Source organism: Lytechinus variegatus, chromosome 16 (assembly GCF_018143015.1).
Source record: "Lytechinus variegatus isolate NC3 chromosome 16, Lvar_3.0, whole genome shotgun sequence".
Taxonomy (NCBI): domain Eukaryota; kingdom Metazoa; phylum Echinodermata; class Echinoidea; order Temnopleuroida; family Toxopneustidae; genus Lytechinus; species Lytechinus variegatus.
In genome coordinates this window covers 19569998-19597824 of record NC_054755.1, presented here as the reverse complement: position 1 = coordinate 19597824, position 27827 = coordinate 19569998, and the positions used below count along the sequence as shown (strand labels likewise).

The window sequence follows — 27827 nt, the reverse complement described above, 5'->3', positions numbered from 1 at the left end:
GTCGCAAGCCAGTCGCAGACCATTCAGGTCGTAAGGTGTGCGGTGGCCTTAACACTGGCTGACTGTAGATAGTTGAATGCACTCATTGTAGTATAAGCGTCATTTTTAAATGCTATCCATTTTCATAAAGATAATGAATTCTATAGATACCATCCTGTCTGCTGGTGTAATGTACCACATGTACATCACAATAGCTTACAACAATAGGAAAATTAAATAATATAGTAGATTTAAAGAGTGCACAAGCTCTACGACCTGGCAACCATGACAACCAAGATATTGGAAGAAATTACTAAAGAAGTTTCCAAAAATAGGAATATTCTTAAATTTCATATTCAATACTAAAGAAAAATTGTCACAAAAATAGGAACATGTTAAAGTGTAATTCTTCTTTTCCAAAAATAAAAATAATAATTATAATACCAACATGGTTATATAGCATGTGCATATTACTGCCAAATGCATCCTTATATATGTGCACTCAAAATATTTCCATTTATAGGTACACTTGGCCGGTATGTTCTGCACAACTCCTGATTTCATATCTTAAAGGGGAATGAAACCTTTGGAAAAAGTGGGCTTGTGTGGAAACAGAAAAATCAAAGAATAAGATCAAAGAAAGTTTGAGAAAAATCAGACAAGTAATGAGAAAATCATGAGCATTTGAATATTATGATCACTAAGGCTATGGAGATCCTCCTATTGGCAATGCGACAAAGAAGTGTGATGTCTCTTATGAATATCTTTCCCTTTGATGGACTATGCCCCCAAATTTCTCTTTTTGCTCTTTCTTATGGTGATACAAACTCTTTATCCATATTATTCTTTGAAAATCTGTACCATGTTCAAAAAGCTTCATGAAACCTCACACAAGGAAATCTGAGTTTCAAGTTCAACAAGCCATTGAAGCATGATATACAGTATATATATATATATATCGTCGTACGCACCACAAACCGTCCTCTCTGGAATATATACAGTGCGCTATCGCGCCTCGCGATTTCACCACGAACAGTCTGCTCTGTTACGATGCCCACTGTAGCGTAAATAATTCACTTCAAGAAAATATAAAGATAAGGGATGGAACTTTGGAACCTGAACTTTCAAACGAAGACACCGGTAAATAATTTGCTCTCCGTGTAGGTGCACTTATTGCTGGTTTTAAAAAAGCTTTTCTTTAAATGCGTTTTCTGCAAAACTAACTTTCGCATTGAAGTGTGCAGAGAGGACGGTTCGTGATGCGTGCGACGATATGTATATATGCACCTCGCCCTTGACATTCCCGTGATGCAAATTTAGCACACGGTCCACACTGGTGCACTATATAGGTATAAAAATATCACAGTGACAGATTTGAATAGATTCTTGTGGCAAAAATATTATATTCATTCTTCATATCAAACACACACAAACACATGAGCACATTCATAGGATACATACTGGCATGGACTGGCATCATTCTAACAGCATCATACAAATAGGCCTTAGAATATATGGGAATTCATTAGTGTTGTTTTATGACTTAGGACCTTACATGTAGTATCAAAGCTATCAAGTTATCATTTCATTTCAAGTAATGACAATTGCAATAATAATGACAATGGAGATGATGATGATGTTGAGGATGACGATGATGATGATGACAATGATAATGATGACGACGATGATGAAAATGATTAAATAACCAACCTACATTTCCAAAATTACTTCCAGCCCATTTCAAACAGTCAACGATATACGAAAATAGTATCAACCATAAATACTAACTCTTATAGTACACATAAACCACTATTCACACAAAAATAGTAAACCCAAGCCTATATGAAATATATTCACATTTAGGGATGTTAACTGCTCCTAAGCTGAAATATGTAATGTGACAGGCTAGTGATGTCATTTGTAGGAAGTATATTGAAGCGGCTCTGCACCTTGTTGAATACAAACATGTTGCCTGTGAAGGTGTCGTAGAAGGTTGCATGGAGCCGAATTTGGTCCGTTTCTGTCCGTTTACTGATGAAGTCGTACGACTGGAGATGTTCAAGCTGCTGAAGAACGTTGATCTGGAGGAAGAAAGGAAAGAAATTCAGATGAATAGAGGCAAAAATATATGTTTGAACGATACCGTTCACTAGCGTATAGTAGCGTTCCATGAAAGGGGAAGGCTAGGGGCAAGGGAGGCAGAGTGCCGCCCCTGCATCACAAATTTTGATGGCCTTTTTTTTCAATTGTTGGAAAACGTTTGACAAGAAATTGTTTCCGGAGCTGGTAGGGATCAATCAGCAATATTTTAATACATCTTCTTTTTAGTATTCAGAATGTTTTCCCCTCCTGATAAGGGTTTGTAAGTATCCCACTTCCTAAATTCCTATAATACTTTCACATACATTTGATCTCAAACCACAGAAAAGGAGTTTACCTTCACAACTTTAAGTTTCAGTTGTTTGAAAAGGAGGAATTAATCAATTAATTAATGTACCCTTCCAATAAGTTCCAAATAAGCTATTCTTTTACTTTTAATATTTGGAGACCAAATTACTAATTTGGATTATTACAGATATCCTTGCTTGACAAATTATTGTTGATTTTGGCTTTTGATGTGGAGAGTCACAAATATGTATGAAAACTATGAATAAAAATAAATACAGTATTTCTAAGTGTTACATATTACAACCCAAGCCTTAACCCCATATAGCCCAGGGGGCCTAAAAGGCCCCCCCCTCGACATTTTTCGCGATAATTTCTAAATGCAAAAAAATAATCCGCTGAAATTTCATGACTTTTTTCTTTCAAGTCTCCCGCACATTTTGAGACCCTGTTTGCAAATATCGGGGGTGTACTTGTGGAGATATAGCATATATTCGTGACCAATGTCACCGAAAATGGCAATTTCCATTGACTTTTGTGTGTCCAATGTATGGGTTTTACAAGAAATGTTGTCAGATGAATGTTTTTTCTGTTTTTTCCTCACATAACTTCCTTTCGGGCTATCATCAACTATTCTAGATAAAAAAAAAACAATAAAAAAATAGAGATTTCAGAACAAAGAAATACATAATAAATTAAAAACAAAGAAATACATAAGAATTTGGAAACACGGAAGGAAACAAGAATATTATCGCGAAAAATTAGCATATGCGCATAATTAATTACTATTATAATCTAATAATTATACAATTTCAATACAGTTGAGTGAGCTGTCTTTTAGATTACATGACTGGCTACTAACATGCTTGATTCCATTGCATTTTCTCAAAAAATGGGGGGAAAACTACAAAAAAATAAAAAATTCCTTGAAAAAATTTGAATATTTGCATAATTAATTAGATAAATAAAAAATGATAATAAATATCACAAATTTGACAACGCATTCTTGTAAAATACATAATGAGACACCCACACACCAAATTTGGTCGCAATCGGTCGATAAACGGCCGAGATTTGAGGGGGGGGGGCCTAATAGGCCCCCCCCCCCCCCGGGCTATGCAATTTCAAAATAGCCCGGGCTATATAGGGTTAAACCCCCATTTCACAGAGAGCAAGACCTGTGAAAGACTGCTGTAAGACCATGAAACTTGCTTGATCTTTTAAGGGTCTTTCAACGAACTTTCAAAGATCTCTGAGATCTTTCACGATTCTTGATCGATCTTTCATTGATCTTCGTGGTCCTCGTGAGTCCCTAAACTTTTTGAAACGGTTCAAAACGGTCTTTCAGCGGGCTTACAGGAAAACTGTCTTTTGATGATCTTTCAGTGGTCTTTCAATGAACTTTCAAAGTTCTTATTAGTCTTTCCATGATCTTTTGACAGTCTCTCAAGATTTTTGCAGAGATTACTGTACGACAGATCATTGAAAGATCAACCACAGATCATTGAAAGACCAGGCAAAGTCCATGGAAAGAATCTGAAAGATCACTTGTTGCATAAAAGATCTCTGAAAGACCATTGAAATATCTCTATTGGACAAGTCTAGACCAGTAAGAAAAAAAAAACCTGTCATAAATTAATACACACAAAGGTTCTGCACTCTATAAAGGATGAGGCCTAATTAAAGTTGACAAAACCACACCCACAAAAATGTCAATACCCATTGACTAACACACCTCCATGGCAACTGGCTGGAATAATCCCCAGGGAGTTGAGGATGCGCATATGCTGTTGCAGGATTGGCTGATAAATCCAAACAGGGGCAATAATAAATCTCTAAGGGCTTATGTGTATACACATATGTTTGAAGCCTTTATTCCATTTTTCCCAATTCCCTTTTTACAGGGACCAAGCAGTTCCAGAAGGCAACGGTTCATCTATTGAGAGACTAATAACTCACCTGCGCTAGTTTGTCTGTTTTACTCAGCTTGTTCTCATCGTCTATGATGGCAGAAAACTTTGCTCCTTTTCTCCCACCTCCCTCGAACTCCACCTCTTCTCCTGGCTTCTCCATGTGCTGCTCATACTTCTCCAGGGCCGGGGATCCATAGGAATGGAGCCAGTTGTTTGTGAGATCCAGCGAGTGTTGGGATCCAGAGCCGGCATGACCCGTGGGCCTGGAGACAGGAAGGTTCCGAAGTGCTTCTCCTGCCTGTGGTGTGGATTATTCAAAAATGGAAAGAAATGATGAAAATCCATATTTTATTATTCGAAATAGACATGAAATACTCTGAAAATTTGCTTTGCCCAATAGATCTTGGGCCCGGCAGCAGGTGTGCAGCGCCAGATCGACGAGCCTCTATCCCTTTAATCGTTGAACGCCAAACAGGTTAGCAGCAACTCCCATCTTTTAACTTTTTTTAGTCTGACGCAGCGAGGGTTTGAAACTCCAACCTCCCGGTTGTGAGAAAAAAGACGCTCTACCAACTGAGCCAACACACCGTTTATAAACAGACATTTAAATGAAATGCAAGTGTACACAAAATTAGGGAGGTATTTTTTGTTGAAGTATTGACAATAATAATCCTGAATGAGTCTTATTGGAGACAAGATATAAAACAAGATACAGTATAAACAACAACTGGTATACTGATTCAGTCAGGGTTTAGCTGCATGACTAGAGACTACATGTATATTGTAGCATTCATACACCTCTCTTGCAAGATGGGGGTGGGGGTTGTTATAACAGTATACAGACCTTTTATCATCATCCACATTTATTATGAATATTAGGGGTATTAGTAATCATTTATATTTATAACCAATGAACGCAGACTTAAAAGCGCTCTTGGTGCAGTGACAGATACAAATTTTGACCAACGCAAGTACATGTATGTGACATCACTATAATGCATCGAAAATGCGCATCAATTATGTTCTTTTGTCGATACATGTAGTTATCAATATCAGTAAGATATTTTAGCGATATGTCGACAGACAATTTTCTTACCGATAACAGCCCTATTACAGACACGTGACTTACTATGTACTGTAAAAAATAGTCTTGCATTAAAAATACTGACATTGAGGATTGAGAGGGCTGTAGCAAAGACACTGCGAGGGGATGACTGCATACTTTTGCAATTTTTGGTTTGAAAAGCTCTTTTTGTACAATGGGAAGGATTAGGTTACTGTTTTTTAATGTTTGAAATATGTAATGAGCCTTTTGTTTTTACTTTGTATACATGAACAATTCAGCCATTTGGCTGCGACTCATGTTTTTAATAAACCTTGAATTGAATTGAATTGGATAGTAAACTTTTCATATCAGCGTGGGTTCATACATAAAACATACATTGTAATTGCCTGGGGAATGATAGAATGGATGAGGGAGGGGAATAGGGGCAGTATAAGGGCATAATTTCACATCTCCTTTCTCTAAGATTGTTTCACATTTTGCTGGCATTTTTAAACATCTCCTTCGCCTCTCCCCCCACCCCCTCTTCTTTCTCCCCATATGTTTTATACACAAATCCATATGACTGAATATACTGTACAAGTTACCAAACGCTGTTGGCGTTTCATCATGTGTCACGTCTTCCGATTGTTGTGTCTTTGTCTATTAAAAGCCACTTACCCTACAGTCTGTATGGCCACAGACGATTACATCGGGTATAGCCATCTTCTGGATGGCCAGTTGAAGTCCAGCCATCTCACCACTGGGAAAGGCAGGAGCTGTTGACTCGGCTGAAGACTCACATTTACAGGAGTGGGGAACAAAGTTACCAGGGTTGCGAATGATGAGGAGCTCGCCACACTCGGCCTTGAAGATTCGGGACGGGAGGAGACGCCCGTCCATACAGGTAACCAGTACAGCTAGCGGCTGATAAAGAAAAAGAAATAAAACAACCATTGATTATCAATTTAGAACACAGAGTTCTTTATCAACATCATTAATGGTAATTAGGTATAAAGATAGCCAGTCATCTTAGAATTGGTCCTGGATGCTGGAGGGCCAGACTGTTCCTAGCCTCTGTCACATTCATCCAATGATGAATAAACCATCCTATGGTTATCTTTATATGTTTATCATGGCTTTGATAATTGTATACATGTAGGCTTGGGCAAGTTCTGTTTTTCCCAAAATAAATAGGCTGGAGGGACGAGATGTAATGTGAAAACAGAATAGTTGATTTCTATTGGAGCTGTAAAATTATTAAATAGAAGTTAATCGAAATACCAATAATTACAAAATTTGGAGACAATGATTGATTTTAGGGAATCACAATTATTTTAATTACTAAAAAAGAATAATTCAGCATCCCATAGAGGTTACAATTAATACAGACATCAATAATCTGGAATCATCTCTGAAGAAGTAGAAAGCAATGATTTCCTCAATAAGTGGGGACTCTATTACTCTTTTCCAAATCTTTACCATGCTTTAGCTTAGCTGGAGTAAAATGGAGTCTGCCAGATCCGGGCCATGACAAGAGCCAGCCTTGAAGTGATGACATCACTGAAAATACTATGCAGCAAAGTTGCATTCATGATCGCGCTCTGAGTTCTCACTTCGCACACACCACGAGCAATTTGCGCCCTGCCGCCCTCTGCGTTTTCTGCAAGGCAACCAAATTTTAGCAAACTGGTTCATTGTACAGAATGATGGTGAGGTCTAATCCTCATTCGTCTAATTCCAGTTGGTCCAATTGCCAACTCGTCTACTATCATTTGGTCTATCATCAGTTTGTCCACTCTCCACATGGGGCCCGTTGCAGAAAGAGTTGCAATCAATCGCAACTCTAAAAATCATGCGCAACATGATTTTCAACCAATCAACAGCGCGCATTTGGGACTTGCGATTGATTTTTTGACTTGCGTTTAAACGCAACTCTTTCTGCAACGGACCCCAGGTCTTCTTTCATTAGTCTAATGCAATTCCATCTAATAACCAGTTGGTCCAATAGCCATTTAGTCCATATACCATTGGAGTAAGTGTTAAAGTGTGCAAAATGGATGAAAATAAAATAGACATTAGACCAACTGGTCATGAGACGGAACGGTCATAGACGAAATGGCAATTAAACAAAGTGATGATTAGACCAAATGGTTGTTAGATGAAATGTTGATGGACGGATGACTAATCTACGTGGTGAGTGGACGAGTTGGCAGTAGACGAATTGGCAATTTACCGATGGTGATACTAAAGCTAGTAATAAACCAACAGAAGTTGCCCAAAAAAAAGTCGAGTGAAAACGAGGATAAGAGAACGTTCACAAAATCATAACCAACACTCACATTTATAACAAAACCATCATTTATTATCACTGAAAAAATAAAGACAATTTTGGACTTCAGGGTTATTCAACCCTAATTCAAATTCATCAACCAGAGTCGTCCCCTTCTTCGAAATACATGAAGTAAAATTCAAGGGAAAAAAAGGATTTGTGACTGTGTGAGCAAAACAAAAAATAGAATGTATGTGTAGGGAATGGTTTGTTTTGTTTTTCCTTTTTTTTCAAATAGGAAGAAACATGAGGTTTACAGTACATGACAAACAGATGTCCAACAGATTTGGTAATTGATAGATGATGTTCATAAAGGTGTGTAGGACCATTGAGGTCTTCCTGTTTTTGTCAATAGAGGTTCAACTCCCAGGGTTCAACATTATTTCATAACAAACAGTTTAAAAACGTGATTCACACGTGATTACCAAAGTTCACAGAATTTAGTTATGAAAATTCCTAAGTTACATGCATCTGTTTTCTCTAACTTTACATGCATAAAACACACTTATATGTAATTTGACTTGAAATCATTTTCCTAATAATGAACACAGCACATGTGGATTGGTTTTCCTTATAAATAATGTATACTGTATAATGCTCAGTAGCCTAAAGACAATTTTGAACGTTCAGTGCCATTCAACCCTGAGCAAATTTATCAAACAGAGTTGTCTCATTCTTCAAAACAGTAAAATTCAGGAAAAAATAGGATTTGTGAGCAAAATAAAAAGGAAAATATATTGTGTAGGGAATGGTTTGTTTTGTTTTTCCCTTTCTTTCAAATAGGAAGAAACATGAGGTTTACAGTACATGACAAACAGATGTCCAACAGATTTAATAGTAATTGATAAACAATGTCCATAAGGTCTGTAGGACCATTGAGGTCTTCCTGTTTTTATCAACAGAGGTTCAACTCCCAGGGTTCTATGTTGTTTCAAAACAAACAGTTTAACGTGATTCGCACGTGATTATCAAAGTTCACAGAATTTAGGTATGAAAATTCACAAGTTACATGCATTTGTTTTCTCTAACTATGCATGCATAAAGCACACTTAATTTGACTTAAAAGCATTTTCCTAATAATGAACAAAGCACATGTGGATTGGTTTTCCTTATAAATAATGTATACTGTATATTGCTCAGTACTATACAAGTGCTCACAGCCACTTCTTTCCATAACATTCTGACTCTCAAATCGATTCTTTTCTTTGTGATTTTGTGATCTTATTTAATGATTTTATTATAATAATAATAATAGCAACTGTACATGTATATTTACCCAGGGTAGCCACTTCAGTTCCAAAAACTGTTCTGCCATGGGGTCCTGCTATTATTATTACATCAGCTACATGTATAAAGCTAGGCTATCTACTCAGGTGCTCACAGCTTTTTATTCTCTTTTCTATTCTTCTTTCAATTAAAACTCCAGTTTGCTCTCCTTCATATCAAAAATTAAAAATTAGTAATTATGCTACCTTTCTTCTTGAATGATTAAGATAATTCTAATTTATGTCTTACATCTTTTAATATTAAGTCCCTCACCTTCATTTTCAAAAGCAATACATTCTCTGTAATTATCTTTATTGCACAGCACTTCATTTCTACACCAATCGTTTTCCTACTAAATGAAGTATCTCTTCTGATATTTATTCTGCTTTGTAAATCATAACAGATTGTAACAAAGGTTCACAAATAATTTGATCTTATTCTTGATCCCATTTGTACATACACTGTATGTACATTTCTACATTGTAAATGTCACTGCATTTATTGTTTTGATAAGATTTACCTAATATGATGTCATGCTTCCTTCATGAATAAAACTTGAATTCCATTAATTTTTTCAAATGAAGTTTTGTTGGGTTGAATACCCCTTCAAAATAATATGCATTTTTTGGTAACACAAACAGGGTACAATATTTTGAATTACGGTTCATAATGTATGTTGGATTTACTCTAAATGTATACATTGTATTCATGCCCTTTCCACTCTCTATTTCTCTTGATCTTTAAAGGGGAAGTTCATCCTGAAGAAAACTTTGTTGTAAAAATAGCAGAAAAAATAGTAAAAAATATTGGTGAAGGTTTGAGGAAAATCCGTTAAAGAGTAAGAAAGTTATTAGAGTTCAAAGTTTTGGATTTGTGACGTCATAAACGAGCAGCTGCCCCATGTGTTATGTAATATAAAATGCATGAATTTCAAATTTTGTATGGTTCCTGATGACTTAATTTTGTTTTCTATTCATGATCGGGTGTGAAATGATTGGTCTATTGATATAAAAAAAAGGTACAGTGAAAACCATTTTCAATTTTCTGAGAAAATGACATTTCATTGATTTTTTACCATTCGCTATGTAGAAATGCTGCTCGCATATGACGTCACAAATCAAATAATTGAAATTCTAATAACTTTTTAATTATTTGATGAATTTTTCTCAAACCTTCGGCAATATTTTTTATTATTTTTTCTGCTATTTTTACAATAAACTTTTTGTCAGGGTGAACTTCCCCTTTAATTGACAGCACAGAGAGCAAACACCTGTCATCATCTGTGAACCACCTGGGTTGTATTTGTATTCATACTGAACCACAAAACTTTGGTAAATACCCGGGGGGGGGGGGGGCGGTGGCACTCACATACATGTATATTGGTGGTACAGGGACGTGCCCTTTTTCAGACCTTATTTTCAGTTGGTCTAGATACTCCAAATGACAAACGTTCAGTTCAGAAGCCGCCCAGCCCCGCTCGCAAGACCCCCGTCACGAGACATCTCAGTTCCGCAGCCCTGCCAAAATTGTCGAGCGTAAGCACCACATGTGAGAAATGCACGTACATGGGTTTCGCAAATCCCTACATAACAACTAGTAGCCTCTCCATGCATGGCTAATTGGCTAGCGCATTCACAGCGCTACTTGTACTGTATAATGCACAGTACCTACATGTACATTGCCGCGATCCCATTTCGTAGACTGTTTTTCACACCGTGTAATATGTATTCAGTTCCCAAGACTCCGTACATGTACTTTACCTTTTTAGTCAGTTCTTTGGCCCCCCTTTCAGAGTTTCAAGAGGCACATCCCCATCAAAAAATACACTCCCCCCGGGTAAATACACAAAGTGACCACCTGGGTGTTGCACTCACCATTATTTGACACTCAGAACTTACCTTTCTAAAATTCATCTTGCATCTGAAACTGCTTTTAATAATAACACTTCAAAATCAAATTGTAAACGTTTTTTATGCAAATATTGATGGGGCAAGACGACTTCCTATGCAACCCTCTTACTGCTACTTCTACTACACTAATGAATGTCGACTATATGAACATTTAGTGCATGGTACATCAAGTACTCTGCTCAATTCAACATCACATTGCATAGTGCATTACACACTCCTTAATAACTGCCAGTACATTCATTCACCCAGCGATTACATTATTAAAACATTTAACGTGTTACTAATACATGTACCAGCAAATATCCTGGTTCCGGCCCACAAAAAATACAATCCTTAACTCCCCCACACGTTTCCAATAATCACAACATCAAGATGAACAGTGCGCAGTTTGACCCAGGAAGTATACCGTAGGTTGACTTTTTCGCAGGTGTTTCGGCTCTCCAAAAATCAATCTTTTGCTTCCAGAATTCAGTCTATTAAACCTCATTGTTTACTTTATTATCTTGTCGGTTTATCGAAAATTGGTGTTCGGTCATTCTACTGTGAGAATTTTGCTTGCCCAATCCGGGCAAGTAGTTTTGGTCTTTACTTCAAAACATTTGCCCGACTCTAACTTTCACTTGCCCCGGGCAATCAGGCAAGTGCTTATGTAGCACCCTGCTTTTACCAAGGGGCATCTTCCACCAGTGGCATTGCATAACATCTGCTAGTTACATGTATAACTAGAGTTCTGTCATGTGTGATATATCCCTGTGGTGCCAAATTCCTCATGAATACAGCCGATCCCCCTTTAAAGGACAAGTCCACCCCAACAAAAAGTTGATTTGAATGAAAGGAGAAAATCCAACAAGCATAACACTGAAAATTTCATCAAAATCAGATGTAAAATATTAAAAGAAAGTTAGGACATTTTAAAATTTCGCTTAATTTCACATAACAGTCATATGCACATCCTGGTCGGTATGCAAATGAGAACAATGACGTCACCCACTCACTATTTCTATTGTATTTTATTATATGATATATATGAAATATTCTGATTTTCCGAATTTCAAGGGAAACAATGATTAATTCCTCCCTGAACATATGGAAATAGCATTGCTTAATATCATATGGTTCGGTCAAGTTGGTCCTTATTGTCAAATATGTAAAAAATGAAATACTGTATAATTCAAACAATAAAAAACAAAAGAAATAGTGAGTGATGGACATCATCGACATGTCACTGAGTTGTGCATATCACTGTTTACTGAAAAATGAGCGCAACTTTTACAAACTTTTACTCTTTATTTTACATCCGATTTTCATGGAATTTTCAGCATTATGCTAGTTTGATTTTTCTCTAAATAGATTTCTCTGGGGTGGACTTGACCTTTAAGAGGAACAGTAATTAATTCATTCAGGGAATTTATCAAAGATAAAGACAGGCAGGTTTTAATATTGACATTAAAGGAAAATGAAAACTTTGGAACAAGAAAGCTTGAGTGAAAATCAAAAAAATAAAAAATAAAAAACAGATAAATGAAAGTTGGAGAAAAATTAGACAAATAATGATAAAGTTACAAGCATTTGATTATTGCGATCACTAATGCTATGGAGATCCTCCCATTGGCAATGAGACAAAGATGTGCGATGTCACTTGTGAGCAACTCTCCCATTACTAAGTATATACATGTATTTCCCTTAAACACCCTCTTTTATCACATCTATCAGTAGATCATGTGTTCTTTTTATAGAAGGGCATGTAATACAGATTTTGAAAGAATACATTATTGATAAAGAGTTTGTGTCACCATAACAAAGAGCAAAAAGAGACCTTTTGGGGGTATTTTATAGCCCATCAAAGGGAAAGTTGTTCACGTGTGACATCACACATCTTTCTCACATTGCCAATAGGAGGATCTCCATAGAATTAGTGATCGAATGCTCATTATTTGTCTGATTTGTTTCCACACAAGGTCCCTCGTTCCGAAGGTTTAATTATTCCCATTTAAATGCATTTAATGTTGAACTTACAGGTTTTTGCCCCACTTGGAATGGGCGCGACTGTGATGGTACACTCTGTTGGCTTGAAAATCTCTTGGAAACTTGCACAAGCACCCTCCCCATGAGTCGAAAGCGTCCAATGTGCATTGTTTATCGTCCTCCTTGGGGCGTCTTGGGGCTCAAAAATATCTGTCAGTTATATGAAAAAATATATATAACTCATAACTTTTATAATTATCAATTGTGCAAATGTTGGGCTGTTTGCTTGCCATAAAATTGGAACCATGTAATGTGGTTGTCTGAGTAATTGGCAGATGACTTTGCACAACATTTTGGGGAAGAAGGCATCAAGTAACAAGCATCTGCTCTCTGTGACAAATGCCCAGATCAAGAGCTCCCACTTTTTTTTCCAAAGCCGTGTACAAAAACCTAATAATTACCATATGATTGTGAATTTTAGAATAGTCAGTCCTCATTCAAAAGCTTCAGTCTCTGTACAATGGCTGTTCCGTTGAACTACGTTTGGCTCCACTCACTAATTCTTTGTATGATGTATTCAACACTAATTCTCCCGTATCTCAATTACAGTGTTCTTGCATGGGGTAATTCTCTTAACCCTTTCCGCGCTGATGTTGCAATCTTGCACATTCTTACAATTAAACTCATCTATCGTAATAATTAGTCTTCTCCCCTACCTTCATATTAGATAACCTAATAAAATTAGGCAATAGTTCTTGGACAACATCTAAATAATAACAATAAATATCAATAGTGCAAAATGGAAACCTTGAATTAAAGAAAATAACATGGAAACAATTGTTATTATAATCACAAAAAAATCAATTCAGCGTGCAAAGAGTTAAGTTAAAACCAATCTTGAAAGGGTGTACTTGATTCAGAAAAGAGTTTTTAAGAATTATTTGTAATTTTAACTATCGCTCACATACTACCCCACTGTTGATGACCTCGACTTGTTAAATGATTTGTCGCCCTCATGCGGCAGATAATTAACGATACGTTGAAACCGGAAAGATTGAATTGTTGATTGCCTTAAATTTGATGAAATCGCTGATATAAAGGGATTTGAGCCAACGAAAGGGCACAGAGGTCAGTATAATATATGATTTAACAATTGCTTTCAATAAAATAAGTGTTGTGTAAAGGATTATAAAGATTAAGAAGGATATATAAACCAAATGATTGCACTATTTGTAGATGACACGTACGCAAATACACAGTGTAATGTACGAGTAGAAATGTCATGCATCTAGTTGTGTTATGAAATGTACAAGATAAAATGCACTTGTATTCCAAGCAATGATGTGAGACGTACAATTATGTGAGAATGATAGGTTTATTACTGACCACAGATATGAAAGGATTTTGAAGAATGAGTAGATTCAAGACAATTTAGACAAATCCAAAGATGACCTCACAGTGATTGGAACTCAGACTTACATGAAAGGGCATAGGTGGGACAATGTGTTATCATTTTCTTATTGTATCACCCTTAAGGTACATGTATTGCTCTAATATGATTCTTCTTTAACGCATGAGGTTTATGACTTGCATGACAAATGAGTATATGGTTATTTCCAAGCATGCAGTGTGTTGGGTTTAATTAGCCAAGATTATAGGGTTGTGATCGATTCATCATATAGTAGATATCGCTTATTTGGGTAACTGTTTTGAAGCATGATAGCACAGTTTGAGACTAGATTTATTTGCATGTGCTTATTATTCTTGCAATTTATATCTTTGTCATGCAGTTTTCACGGAGTTGAACGACATGGAAGCAAACAATTAAACGCTAGACAACTTCAGTTGAGACCTGTGCCTAGTATTCATTTATAGCTCTTGTGGCTCTGCCACAGCTACACCCACTTTTTTATGAGCATAGAATTCTAAAATTACAAGATATATCTATGATTTTCAACTTGGTACTCTAAATCTAATGTGTGCATACAATGCAGGCAACATGCCACCAGCTCTTGTTACAATGTTCATGAAAAATAGTGAAATACATAACCATTATACACGAAATGCTTAGATCTGCATTCCACTTAACCCAAGTTACATGCAAGCTTTGCTTTAAGGACAGTTGTACATGTAAGTACTGTTCCCATGTTTTGGAACTCTCTCAATTCAAATGAAAAAAATAGGTAAGCATTTATAATTTTCACCGTGTACTTAGAGGTTATCTTCTCAATTATTATTTGTAAGTAGCTCTACAATGTAGGTTAATTTCTGCTTTTATATACTGTTTTATTTTACTTTTGGAGCCTATAAAAAGTGCATACATGGTAGACTAGAGAATGTTAGGATATATATCAATATCTATTTATCTTGTATCTTGTCTGACTTTTTTTTTTTGCAGAGGGTCAGCCCATCTTTTTCCCTTTTGTTTTCTTTTCTTGTGTTACTTTTACCTCTGTCTTGTTTGATCTTTACTTTAATACTATTATCAATGATTCTTACCTTCTTCGTTTATTTTAGTCATGTTATCCAAACTTATTTATTCTTCCATAATATACATGTATATCACTTAATTATATCGTAAGTTTATTAGACTTAATATTCTATTGTATTCTATTCTTTTTGGTGTTTTTTTTGTCACTGTTTGGTTTGTTTATTTTTTTTTAGTTATTTTTTTTTTATTTTAAAGATATATACACTGAATACTATTTAGTCATGTACTTGAAACAAAGGAGACCCTTGCCTTACGAGCCCTGCTTTTTTCAGGGGTTCTCCTTGTCTTTCGTTCAATATATAATTCGTTATTTCAATGTGTTTCCTTTTCTACTGTAACAATGGTTCATGATGAAGAATGTGAAATCACACTTGTACATGTACGCCAAAATGTATGTGCTATGGGTAACCTGGTCGCCGTGTGAAGTGCGCCATTACACCTCTCACTCTAGTGCCCTAATATACATTTCGCTATAGAGCTATGCGTGACCGTGCATGCGACCATGCCCCCCAGAAACCCTCCACACGCACAGATCTCGACCCGTAACAATCTACGAGACGCGATTCTAACGTTCAACACTCGTCCAGTTCACTACTCTCGCACCGCTGATTCAGTCAGGTTCACACGACGACCTGAAGAGACCAAGTTTATTTTTATACTCCAAGTACTCCAAGTTCTGTTACAGCTAACCTATACAGACAGTTAACCTGAGTATTCAAGTAAGGACTGACCCAGGATTAAGGCGAGTAGACCTATATAATTCTTGGTAATCCAGCTAATCCATATAGTTAGTTTGCTTAAGTGCAGACCAGAGAGAAAGAAAAATAAATATCTTACCTTACATAGACTGAAAACTGGAGTGCCCATATGTTAGATCTAATATTTTACTGTAAACACCTTTAAATTTATTTTTGCAGGATTTATTTTTCGCGCTTGGCGGCTTCAAAACATATTCGCAGTTTTCCTGAATTCATGCTGCATGATAGTACAGTACAGTAGCGCCCAAAATAAACTTGACAGATATCGCACGTGAAACGCGCTAATCGATGTGGGTCTGACTATCGCAATATTAACGTGCGTGAACGTTAAGCTAGTCTGTGGCAGATATCGCCGTGTTCTGGCCGGTGATTCGGCGCACGGCCACGGCCGCGAACTACTTTCTCGAGCTGCGATAATTTATCGCGATATGATTAGGACTCCAAATCAGCGAGCCTTTTTCGATACCATTCGCAAAGATTGTGGGCATAGATTGTTTCTTTCAATTACATTTTCGATAACTGATTGGCTTGGAAAACAACTCACATGTAGAGATCAGCAGAATCGCTCTGCTTTAGAATACGAATCTAGTCCTAGAATCTACTCGGCCGCGCATTACATGCCCGTCCAGACTACTAGCAAACGATCTTGGTTACTATAGCCTCAGTTCTCCGCCGTACGCGCGTGCGAAATGAAATGGGTTGATAGACGCTGACTACGAGTTTGTTTGCCAGTGCAGCTGTCCCAAGCAAAGCACTTGTTAACATTGTAATGATGAAAAGATTACTCACAATCGTCCCTCAGACCATGGACCTATTACATGCTCAGACCCAACCAATAATTATCCCTTTTATTCTTTCTTCCTTCTCCAGCTCTAGCTAGGGTCCGAGTATACGTCTTTGAAAATCCCCTTCATCTGCCTGATGCTGACTCTTTGCTGGCTGAACCAAATCTCAAGGGCCGTATTTAGAGTCACATAGCTTTTTGCATCATCATTATTACTACTACTATTATGATTATCATACTCATCGATGTTATTATTAATTTTACCACTATAGCGGGGGTTTTTTTTCGAATGAGACCCGAGCCCTATAATTGCAATTATTATTATTTGCAGTTATCAGTACGATGCAACTGATTGTACCTCTCTATTAAAGAGGTATAACTTGAGCTTTACATTTGAAACAATTAAGAGAATAATTCGTCGAATTGGGAAGTCTTTAAATCAGTTTTCTGAGTAACATGTGATGACAGTGCTGGTTTTTATGATCGTGATGATCATTATCGATAAGAAAGGTAATGACGGTGATTGTGATCCTAATGATGTGGCAATGACAAGAATGGTGATGATAATTATGTTGAGATAATGATGATGGGATGGTAACAATGATGTTAATAATTGATCATTAGAATTATGAAATAACATAGGCGGCGGAAGCAGAGGACGGGGGGCGTGCCCCCCTAAATTTTATTGTTGATAACTTTTTTTTGCTTGTCAATTTTGTTTCCTGCGTCCACTCTAAATTCACGTGGACCCCCCCCCCCTCCCTTGAGATGTTTAATGTTTTTGTTCCCCCTAAAATTTAGGTTGATGACCTTTTTTGTGTGTCAAAAAATTTAGGACCTCCCCTAAATGTTTTTGCTCCCGCCGCCAATGTGAAATAATCCCGAGAATAGCAAACAGTGATCGTGGGCGGCGGATCAGAGGATATTTTGCGGTGGACAATTATTGATGCACCCTATAAAAATAGGATATATCCCCTGCTTCGGCCCCTCTGATGATTAATTAATGTTTTATGATGTTGTGATGATAATGAAGGTGCCGAGAATGATTATGATAATAATCCTAAAAGTTTGATGATTATATGTCAATGATGATTATTGCGATGGTGATGACATGGCAGTGGGGAGGGGGCATGTATGCAGTTGTTTTTTGTTGAGATTCCATTTAAAAATTAAAGGTAGGTCCTATACTGAACAGTTTCACCGCGTGTTTCTCACCAAGGCGAACTTCTACTTCAAGCTATCAGTAATTACAGAGCTGCAACTCTTCAATTGGTTCGAGATTCCACCCATGAACCTCAAACAGTGAACGAATGAACAATAACCAGGTAACATAATAATAGCAAACGATGTCAATGGACAAATTTTTATCCTTTGGTCTTTTTATCGTATGGTTGCCATTACGTGGGCAAAAATTTGATTACATGGTGACTTAAGAGTTAATTGCCTAAGTTTGGAATTTTTAAGGGGAAGGAAACGCACTGCATGGATTTCCCCCAAGAAATATGATTTTAAAACTTGTATTAGGTTTTTGGTAAGCTACATTTGTCAAAATTTTAAAGAAAAATTGAATTTTAGGATTGAAAAAAGGTTAAAAAGGGATCTGTTTTCACATTCACAATTAGGCAACTGGTTGATCTATATACTTTTTCCACTTGTCCTTCCGAGCTAGCACACCTTTAACATGATGCCGACATGATGATAAGACCTACTCTTATTTACCTAATCATGCTAATAGATATCGATTGACCTAAAGGCTATATATTTTCATAAACCACATCCGGTATAACGTATGCATCCACATTTGCGAAGAATTTGATTTTCAATTTTGTACTCGACCCCCCCCCCCTAAAAACAGAAAATTCTGCAATTTCCCCAAAGTTTAACCCTGGCCAGGCAGTATTAGAAAGTAATGAATAGATCAAATGCCAGTAAAAGAATAACAATAAAATAACCAGAGAATCAAATAAACGAAAATCCCTACTCCACAACCTGAGCCTCGAAAAAGAGAGGCTCTGCCAAAGACCAGGCAAATGCAGGACTTGTTCTTGTACTTTGTAGTTGTACCATGCCCATGGAGCTAACAAGTCAAAAGACGGTGGATACAGTCAACAGGATCAACGCGTGTGCAGCCGTCCGGACTTGGTCAAGTTGTGATAAAACAATTCCACGGCACGCACAAAATTTACAATTTGAAGCCAGCCCCAGGATAAGGAAAAATATACCAAATCGCGAACAAATGACCTTTCTCCGTCCACAAGACAACAGTTAGATCTAATTTCATTAGATAGAGCTCGGTGTTGGCTTCAAATTGTAAATTTTGTGCGTGCCGTTTAATTTTCGTTTCACGAGTCTTAATATGGTATCTGCAAATTGCAAAAAGCAAAAATCAGTGCAGTCGAGGCATAAATAGAAAAAATTACGAGGTAATTAATTATGAGCAATAAAGTCATATTTTAGCGTTCAGAAAATTTTGAATACATTCAGACCACCGGGGGGGGGGGGTACTCACGAAATAAGGCATATGTGCCGCTGGAATGGGTCGCTTTTTTTTTTAAAGTAATCCCTAAACATGGGGTTTGATTTTACATTTTATGCTGAAAAATCCCTAAACATGGCCCTAATTTTTAGATACTGGAATTAAACGTGGGTCCATATTCTCCATTTTTTTTTTTGCGGGGGGGTCAAATTTTAATAAATCCTAATAATGGGTGCCTTTTAGCCAAAATGACCCATAATGGTTATTGGTTTTGAACCTTCAGCCGCACACCCGTCCAAATCTAAGTACCCCCCCCCCCCCCCCTGATGTAGAGGCAGAGGAAACGTTGAAACGAATAGAAAGGAAGAGAGCAGTTGGAGCCGAAATTGGGCACAACGAATGGTGAAAATAAAGTAAAATGAAATATAATAAAAGCCATTTTGTCAGGATTAAACCATGTTCTATATACGCAACCTTAGAATAATAATAAATATGGAATATACCAATATACGTTGTTATTACCCAACTGTTCGACCAGCTAGATTTGCACCACGGGGGGGGGAGCTTTAACCAATATTTGTCTATGCTATATAGTTTTTTCAAGTTATGTTTTATTAATAAATTATCACATACCAATCCTTAACATGATAGTGTTCAAAATAAATTAAAGATTAATGATAAATCATAATTATGATAGATTGAAGTGATCAGGATAATGACGTGAGAGAAAAAAAGGAGAGGAGGAAGAGGACATGCATATTTTTCATTTACAAAAAAATCATACTATTACTGTAGTCACTTGCATCGCATGTAGGCCTATATTTTTACTATAATGTGATATATATTTTTTTAAATTTTGAATAGTTGAACTTGAACTTGCTTTTGATACAGTGACCTGAATGTTTTCATAATTTGTTATTTGGCAAACCTCTCCTTCCGCCGCCCCCCCCCCCCCCCCCCGTTCTATTTATGTTTCTTCCATTTGTTTTTTGAATAGACAGATCCTTACCTTACTCTTTCTCCCCTCCATCTCCGAATTCTCTGAGTAATCACTTCCTTTCCGCTGAAATGATAGGGAAGGAGTGCAGCTCCTTTGTCTCCTTACATGGGGACTTTCCCCATGACAAGGCAAAATGTATTCCCATCAGAATGGGAGACCATCCTGATATGCACGTTTAATGAAGTGCATACTTTCAAAGTAATGACATTTCAGAAACTTTTCAATATTTGCTGAGATTTGATATAAACGAGACGACACCCAAAACTTTTTTTCTAAAATCTTGTACCATTATTTGAGAACTCACATGGTGTCATCAATAAATCATGTTATCGACCTGGTACTCTTCATCAATACAGCAAATAAGATGTTCGATTAATTGATACACGTTTGTAAAAAGTAAAACACACACATTATTTCATTGATTTATCTTTTTTGTCTTGAAGACAAAATAGGCGTAATTTCTTTAGACCATTCAGGCGTCCAGGGTTAATTCACATTCAAACCGCTACACAAGAGATCTTAGCATAACTTCTTGAAAAGGATTCTTCCTATTGTTGGATGCTTTGTGATTTTCACACCTTCGTCCATTGTTCTCAAAACGTGCTAGATGGCGTAATTGACGAATATTGATCCCAGTCAGGTTCAACGGGTCGAAGTAGCTAGCTATATACATGTAGGGTCATTATTAAACTTCAACAATACACCAACACTTCTATAACACAGTACATGATAGACGTGCAGGCATGTTATGGCCCGATTATGGCCCACTCTAGACCCTTGCATGAAATCACTCAAATATGAGTTACAAGTATGCAGCGACTATATTTCTTAGTTTTTAAGGATCAAGGTATATAAAATTTACTTCAACTCCTTAATTAGCACCTCAAAACAATTTTGAAACATGTCCTGATCATTCGTTCATTAATCTGAGATGTTTGTGACTTCTCTTTTATTGTATTTCCTTTTCGCAGTTGACGGAATATGAATGCTTCTATATTTCCTAGAGAGTTTATAACGAAAGGTGTATAAAATATATTTTAACTCCTCAACACCTCTCGGCGAAAAGAAAGTAAAATAAAAGAGAAGTCACAAACATCTTAGATTAAGGAACGAATGATCAGGACATGTTTCAAATTTGATTTGAGGTGCAAGGAGTTAAAATATATTTTATATACCTTTCTTTATGAGCTTTTTATTGGTGTGTTGCAAGAAACTTGCGATCAATTGCAAGTCTATTCTTGGTCCCTAAATCAATCACTATTATGTCTTGTAATTAATTGCAAATTAGTAATTGATTGTTAATCTGTGCCTTGAAACACGAAGTTAATACCACGGTCACATTTGATCTACGGCGGCCGTACGGCGAGTCGAAAACAGCCGTTTTATTCATTTTTATTCAAGCCACCTGTGTCATGTATGTATAGCTAGTACCAAAAAAAAAATGTTAAAACGGCTGTTTTCAACTCGCCGTCGTAGAGTAAATGTGACCAAGGTATTAATCTGGTTTGCTCAGCTAACGTTGTAAAAATCAGTTGTGAAATTGTAACAGAATATTTGCAATTGAATCGCAAATATTTTCTTGCAACACCCACTAAGAAATATATATATGAAACATTATTCCGACAACGGCAAAAGGATATAAAATAGAAGTCATAAACATCTCAGATTAATGAACGAATGATCAGGACATGTTTCAAAATTGTTTTGAGATGCTAAAGAGTTAAAATAATACCTTCCGATATGAACTCTCAAAGAAAGATTAATGAAGCACTATTCCGAGAACGGCAAATAGGAAACAAAATAAAAGAGAATTCACGATTTTATTCACGAACATCTCAGATTAATGAACGAATGACCAGGATATGTTTCAAAATTGCTTTGAGATGCTAAGGAGTTAACATATATTTTATATACTTTTTGTTATGAACTCTCTAAGAAATATAAAAGAAACATTCCGACAACGGCAAAAGGAAATGAAATAGAAGTCACAAACATCTCAGATTTAATTAACGAATGATCAGGACATGTTTCAAAATTGTTTTGAGATGCTAAAGAGTTAAGATACTTGATTTACCTTTTGTTACTCTCTATAGAAATAGAAAACATTCTGACAACGGCGAAAAGGATATGAAAAGAGAAGTCACCGTGATGTTCCCCCTCCTTTTGTGTTTAAATATCACGCAATGAGCTAATAATGCCAGAGCACAATTATTAACAAATCCTGTTGGTGTTACCATGATATGACCTGGAAATTTTGCTCTTCGAAATTTCAGAGCATCTATGTCATCCGCGGGTAGGATTACTTCTCCCTTACTGCATAGCATACTTGTCTTCTACTCTGTTTTTAATGCTGCTGAATCTTTTTTTCTATCAAATCTGATTATACCAAAGTAGGCATTTGTTATTTTTTTTTAATGCAATTTAACATCCACGCTTCGAGCGGGAAGAAAAATTATTTAAAATTTGCGCGCTCTGCAAGACTGCAAGTGTTATACACTTCGCGTGCAATCATCGCCCCCCCCCCCAATAAATCCCGGCTACGATAGTACTACACCATCAAATGGATCTTGAAGACTTGACAGAAACAGGGGCCGCGGATGCAGCTTCCGCCAATAAGGGGGGGGGGGTATTTTCATCCATTTCCCTGAACTGCTGAACTGCAGGTAAAAGCTGATTTTTTGTGGTTCCTTTGAACAGTTCAAGATGTAGCCGAGATAGTTACTTTAATTGCTTTATTCTTACATGTTACAAGTTCATGGTTGATACTATGCCGCCATGTCGAACGTCTGCTTCAAAATTATCAAATTATGCAAATTTCAAAATTCCTTTGCCCGAAAGCCTGGGGTCCTTTGCCCCATCTTCCCCTAACCTTACCTTTTTTGTATGTAAGAATAAAGCTTAGTAACTGTCAGAGAGCTCAAAGAAATTAACTAACAAATTATATCACACAAATAAGAGTGAGCTAAAATATTGGGGAAATAACATGTCGTTTGCCCTGGAAATTAAACATTGTAATGAGCAATGTTTGTGCCGAAGATGATTGTGTATCACGGTTTGTATCTCAGCAAAAAAAAATATATAGCGCAAAGTGTTAGCTGAAGTTATATACAGTGTGACTCATGAAGATGACATAGTTCAGCTCGAGCTGAAAATGATAGATCTGATCTGATACATTGAAATCTTTTCCAATAAGTTAAACGAGCGCAAAGCGGGAGCTGATTTTTTTTTCATCCTGATCTGGGGACAAATTAAAGGACTATCTTTATGCATCTCGCTATTTAATTGGCTCTTGTGGTTTCTCAAGTCGTATTACTTTCTGTGTATTTGTTATCTTTTTATGCGTGTCTCCCCCTCGCTTTGCCAATCTCTTACAACATCACATAACATCACAACACAGAGGTACAACTCCCGCGTATTATCTTGTATCCACTAGCACTGGCGGATCCCGGGGAGGGGGCACAGACAACCCTTGCCCCCCCACTTTCGAGAAGCACAATTAAAATTTGTAATGTAAAAATGCCGTGAAAACAAAAATGCCTCTTTTGAAAGTGAACATTTCATTTTTTTTTTTATTTCTGCTTCAGCTTGTCAAAATTTTTCTTAGACGAAATGTCATAATTTTGGGTTGAAAACCTTTTTTATCATGTTATTTTTATTTATTTTTGCTCTTGGACAAAATGTCTTTTAGGTTGAAAACAAACTACACGCATTTAAAGAAAGTGAAACATGATAAGACAAATGAGAATTCTTAAAAACTGACACTAGTTAAAACGAGTATATTAATGAATCATGGGGAAAACAACTGAACTCCAAATCAGAACGGATCTAGCATTCTCATGATGGCACGAGACGACGAGTGTTCTGGCATCTCCGAGGTCTGGTCAAACCAAGTCACCTCCTCCGAGACTTCTTCAGTTTGTTGACTTGTCAACTAGCGCACCGTTAATCAACCCAAATCGACACCCTTGGATTTCCTGGATTTCGATCTCCAAGAGGGTGGTAAATTTCAAAATATTTACACGAGGTTTTAGTAAAACATCGGCGCGCCGATTCATCTTATTATGACAATCTTCATGATTATTGCGCTATTATCGCGTTCGTTATCGCAATAATAATGCGACGTAAGTCTACGAGGTACTTTTTTTTTGTTTTTGTTTGATATCCTTCCGCGCTGGCAATAACGCGCGTGAACGTTAATGAAAAAATAAACGCAGTGCGGGCCGGTGCGGCGTTACGTGCGTTAAGGGTGTCAACTTTATTTTGGGCGATACTGTACATGTACCGTACACTCCATAATCATAATCACAAAGCCACTTCCTACTTACAAATCCGTGAATGGCTTCATTACATTTCAGCAATGAAATAGTATTTTCTGATAATTCTAGCTCTAAAAATAGCGTAGATCTAATTCAACATTGTTTTGATCCAATCATGAGCTTAATAAAGTTTTGTGACATTTATTTAGCGCAACTTTGACTTTGTTTGAAATAATTTGTTGAATGTTGAAATTGAATGAATGTTTCAACAAGACATAACATGATAGAGCAGACAAGGTCAAGTCAACTTTTTTCTAACTTTTGGGGCATCAACGGAAAGACAAGATAATTGCAGCTGGATTCGGTCTGCAAGGCCGAGCCTGGTGGTGGTGGCCCATTCAACAGTTCAACGGTTCACTCAGGACCTCTTTACCCGTAAGCTCTGGCGGCAATTTTCCGACAAATGCGTTGGGTATCAAAAATGGTGATGCGCAGCAGAAGGCAAGTATATGAGAGCATTTCATGGATAAACGGCATAGCCAACATCTAAAATATATATAGTATGAGTCTATATATAATACTCACATGTTAGCCGCCGAAACTGATTTGTCGAAAAATGTCAAGCAACAGATTTAGGGCTTATTCCGCCAGTAAATCGTCAGACTCATCACCGCGCGAGACACTTTGGTCACAAAATAATATAACGTAGAGAGCTCTAGAGGGCAGCAATACCGCTAGGCCAGAGTTATCAATAGACAGCTCAGAGTGGCGAAACCGGAAGTGTGTTCTGATTGGTCCGATATTTCATGGAGCCCCAATTAGTTCCCTCTGGCATATTTTCTGCGCTTGTGATCTTCTGCTGGGTGCATACCCCCGGAAATATCAATAAACTACACGTTTTCTCATATTTAGTGATTAAATACCTCGACACTTTCCACTCGTGGATATATTTTCTAGACGCCAATGTGAGTATTTTAAGAAATAAAGTTGCCTTTTTGGAGATACATCTCGTGTTATTTTGCATAAATCGGCTTCCAAAATAATGTCGAATAAAGTGTTTGGTTAGAGAGAAAAATTGCATTTTTTCAATTTTTGTGTAATCATGTTTTGCACAAATTACCTCAACGTGCTGAAAATAGTGTTTTACTGTGATTGTCAAGGTTGAATGATCTTTTAACAAATTATTTCATGTTATTTTGGGGGAAATCCATTTAATTTCTACCAAAAACAGTTCATAGAATTTAGCATATGGGACTACCCTTCATAAGACCCTAGCCAAAGATAAGGAGCTGTGCCGCCGGAGCTTTCGGCGGCGGAAACCTTAGCCCACCCTATAGGCCGTAGGCGGTTAATTGCAGGGATGGCGCCACCAAAGGGTGAAGGCACTTTTTAACTTTAGACTTTAGTCTAGCCTAGTTCTAAGTTGTGAGTCTTAATCTTAAATCTACTAATATGTAGATGGAAATATCTCTTCAGAGAGGAAAGTATCCCTATATTATACTGTAGACCCTGTTTTTGTTATATTTTATAAGGCAAATGTGTTAACAATTTTAGAATTAGATTTTTTTATAGAAAACATAGATCTAACGTTAGGCCTAAGTAGTCAGGTTAGTAATAAGACTTGAGCACTGCATGCAGTGCTCAAGTTAGATTAAAATTGTAATCTAACAACTGAACTGCAGACAGTACACAAGTCTATTTACTCAATCTGGACTAGGGTCTAATGTTGGTGAATATCTTCAGTAGATGTAGACCTAGTCTAGGCCAAGATTGATTCTAATTAATCGATATTTAGAGGCTAAAATCTAATAAAAGAGCTTAGATCTACCTCTCAAGACAGCAGGTGAATCAATCTAGATTCTAGTTAATACAAACAGAAGGAATGATGACACAAAGTGCTTTGGTCTATGTCCTCGATAGCAGTAATGGTGCTAGATCTACATCATACATGTACAAATATATTTTCAATTTTTTCAATTTCAATTCTTTTATTTCATTTCCATTCAAAACATAATACAAAGTAATATAAAGCAATGCAAACCAAGTACAATTTTATAGGGCATTCTTACTTCCTAAAACAGAAAAAACAGTATAATATAGAGCATAAATGGAAATAATAATAATATATTTATCAGTGACTGCATATTTATTGCTACATGTAACCCAGCTATGTATGTTTTATGGGGATCGTTCATCTAGTTAGAAGTTCAGGGCCTCCTGACAGTACTGTAATTTTATTTACTCCTAGTGTATGTCCGTGTAGTATTCAAAATGTGTTAACATGTGCTTTGACCTTAATATGACTGTGACAACAATGCTTGCATGGATTGATGATGGAAATGGCACAGGTCTAATGTGTAGCCACATTTTAGCACCTCATATCTTCATTATGGATTACCTGCTGGTAACTGTACTTGATCACTAATTTTGTTATCATAATTGCATGTGTTTTCAAAGATCATGCAATTAAGATAATGACCTCAGTGACTACAAGTTTTAAGCATCAACTTTGGAAACAACTAGCTGAACAGAGTTTACTCATTTCAAAGGTGGTTTCTGGTAAGTCATAATCTAATAAACATCTCAGCTGATAATGTTTTAAAAATAGTTTATCAGGGAATGAAAGTTAACACAATCAGGAAATAATGCAAAATTGAAAGTAAAATATATTTTCATTCCCCCTTATAATTGTGCAATTTGGAAAGAATGAACAACATATATTGATATAATTTTTATGTATGATTGTTTTTTTTATTTTCATAAATGTATTGTTAGGGTATTTCCTCTTTTTTGTTTACAAATGCATCATGTCATTGGGACTATTGTACTACATTTTCAATAAAATCCCTCATTATCCTTGTGCTAGGATGTACATTCATATTTCCATGTATACCTATCTTTTTATCTTATATCAAAATGCTTTTCCATATACATGATATATGCTATTTTTATATAAGATTCATATGAAACGTATCTTCTGTCCTCAATGATTTGATTATGTAACCTTCAAATGCAATGTACCTGATGGATGGATGGATTACGACATACTGATCTCTGATAAAAGCAGAGGAAGAACAACAAGGAGAAGAAGTGTCTGTTATTCACATTTGAAATTCATTATTAAAAAAAGCTAGTTTAATTAAAACTGATTCAACAGTCTGTTTTTTTTAATCTAATAATAATAATAATCCGCTTTTATATAGCGCTTAATCCATCGGAACGACGTTTCTAAGCGCTTTACAGATATATTATTACATCTACCTATGCATG

The 27827-nt window shown here is 36.5% G+C and overlaps 1 protein-coding gene across 4 annotated transcripts; it reads right to left on the bottom strand.

The window, feature by feature from the left end:
• Nucleotides 1-1162: 1162 nt before the first annotated feature.
• LOC121429566 (beta carbonic anhydrase 1-like) lies at nt 1163-25235 on the bottom strand. Of its 4 annotated transcripts, XM_041626651.1 has the most exons (5): nt 25143-25235; nt 12844-13002; nt 6001-6246; nt 4324-4575; nt 1163-2060 (listed from the first exon to the last, which is right to left on the bottom strand). In XM_041626651.1, exons 2-5 carry the CDS (start codon nt 12958-12960, stop codon nt 1848-1850), a joined length of 828 nt encoding a protein of 275 aa, XP_041482585.1. In that variant the 5' UTR covers nt 12961-13002; nt 25143-25235; the 3' UTR covers nt 1163-1847. The 4 variants fall into 4 exon arrangements, with proteins under 4 accessions (XP_041482585.1, XP_041482587.1, XP_041482586.1 ...); XM_041626653.1 differs by lacking the exons at nt 12844-13002; nt 25143-25235 and adding an exon at nt 10816-11000; XM_041626652.1 differs by lacking the exons at nt 12844-13002; nt 25143-25235 and adding an exon at nt 10792-10845.
• Nucleotides 25236-27827: the final 2592 nt, after the last annotated feature.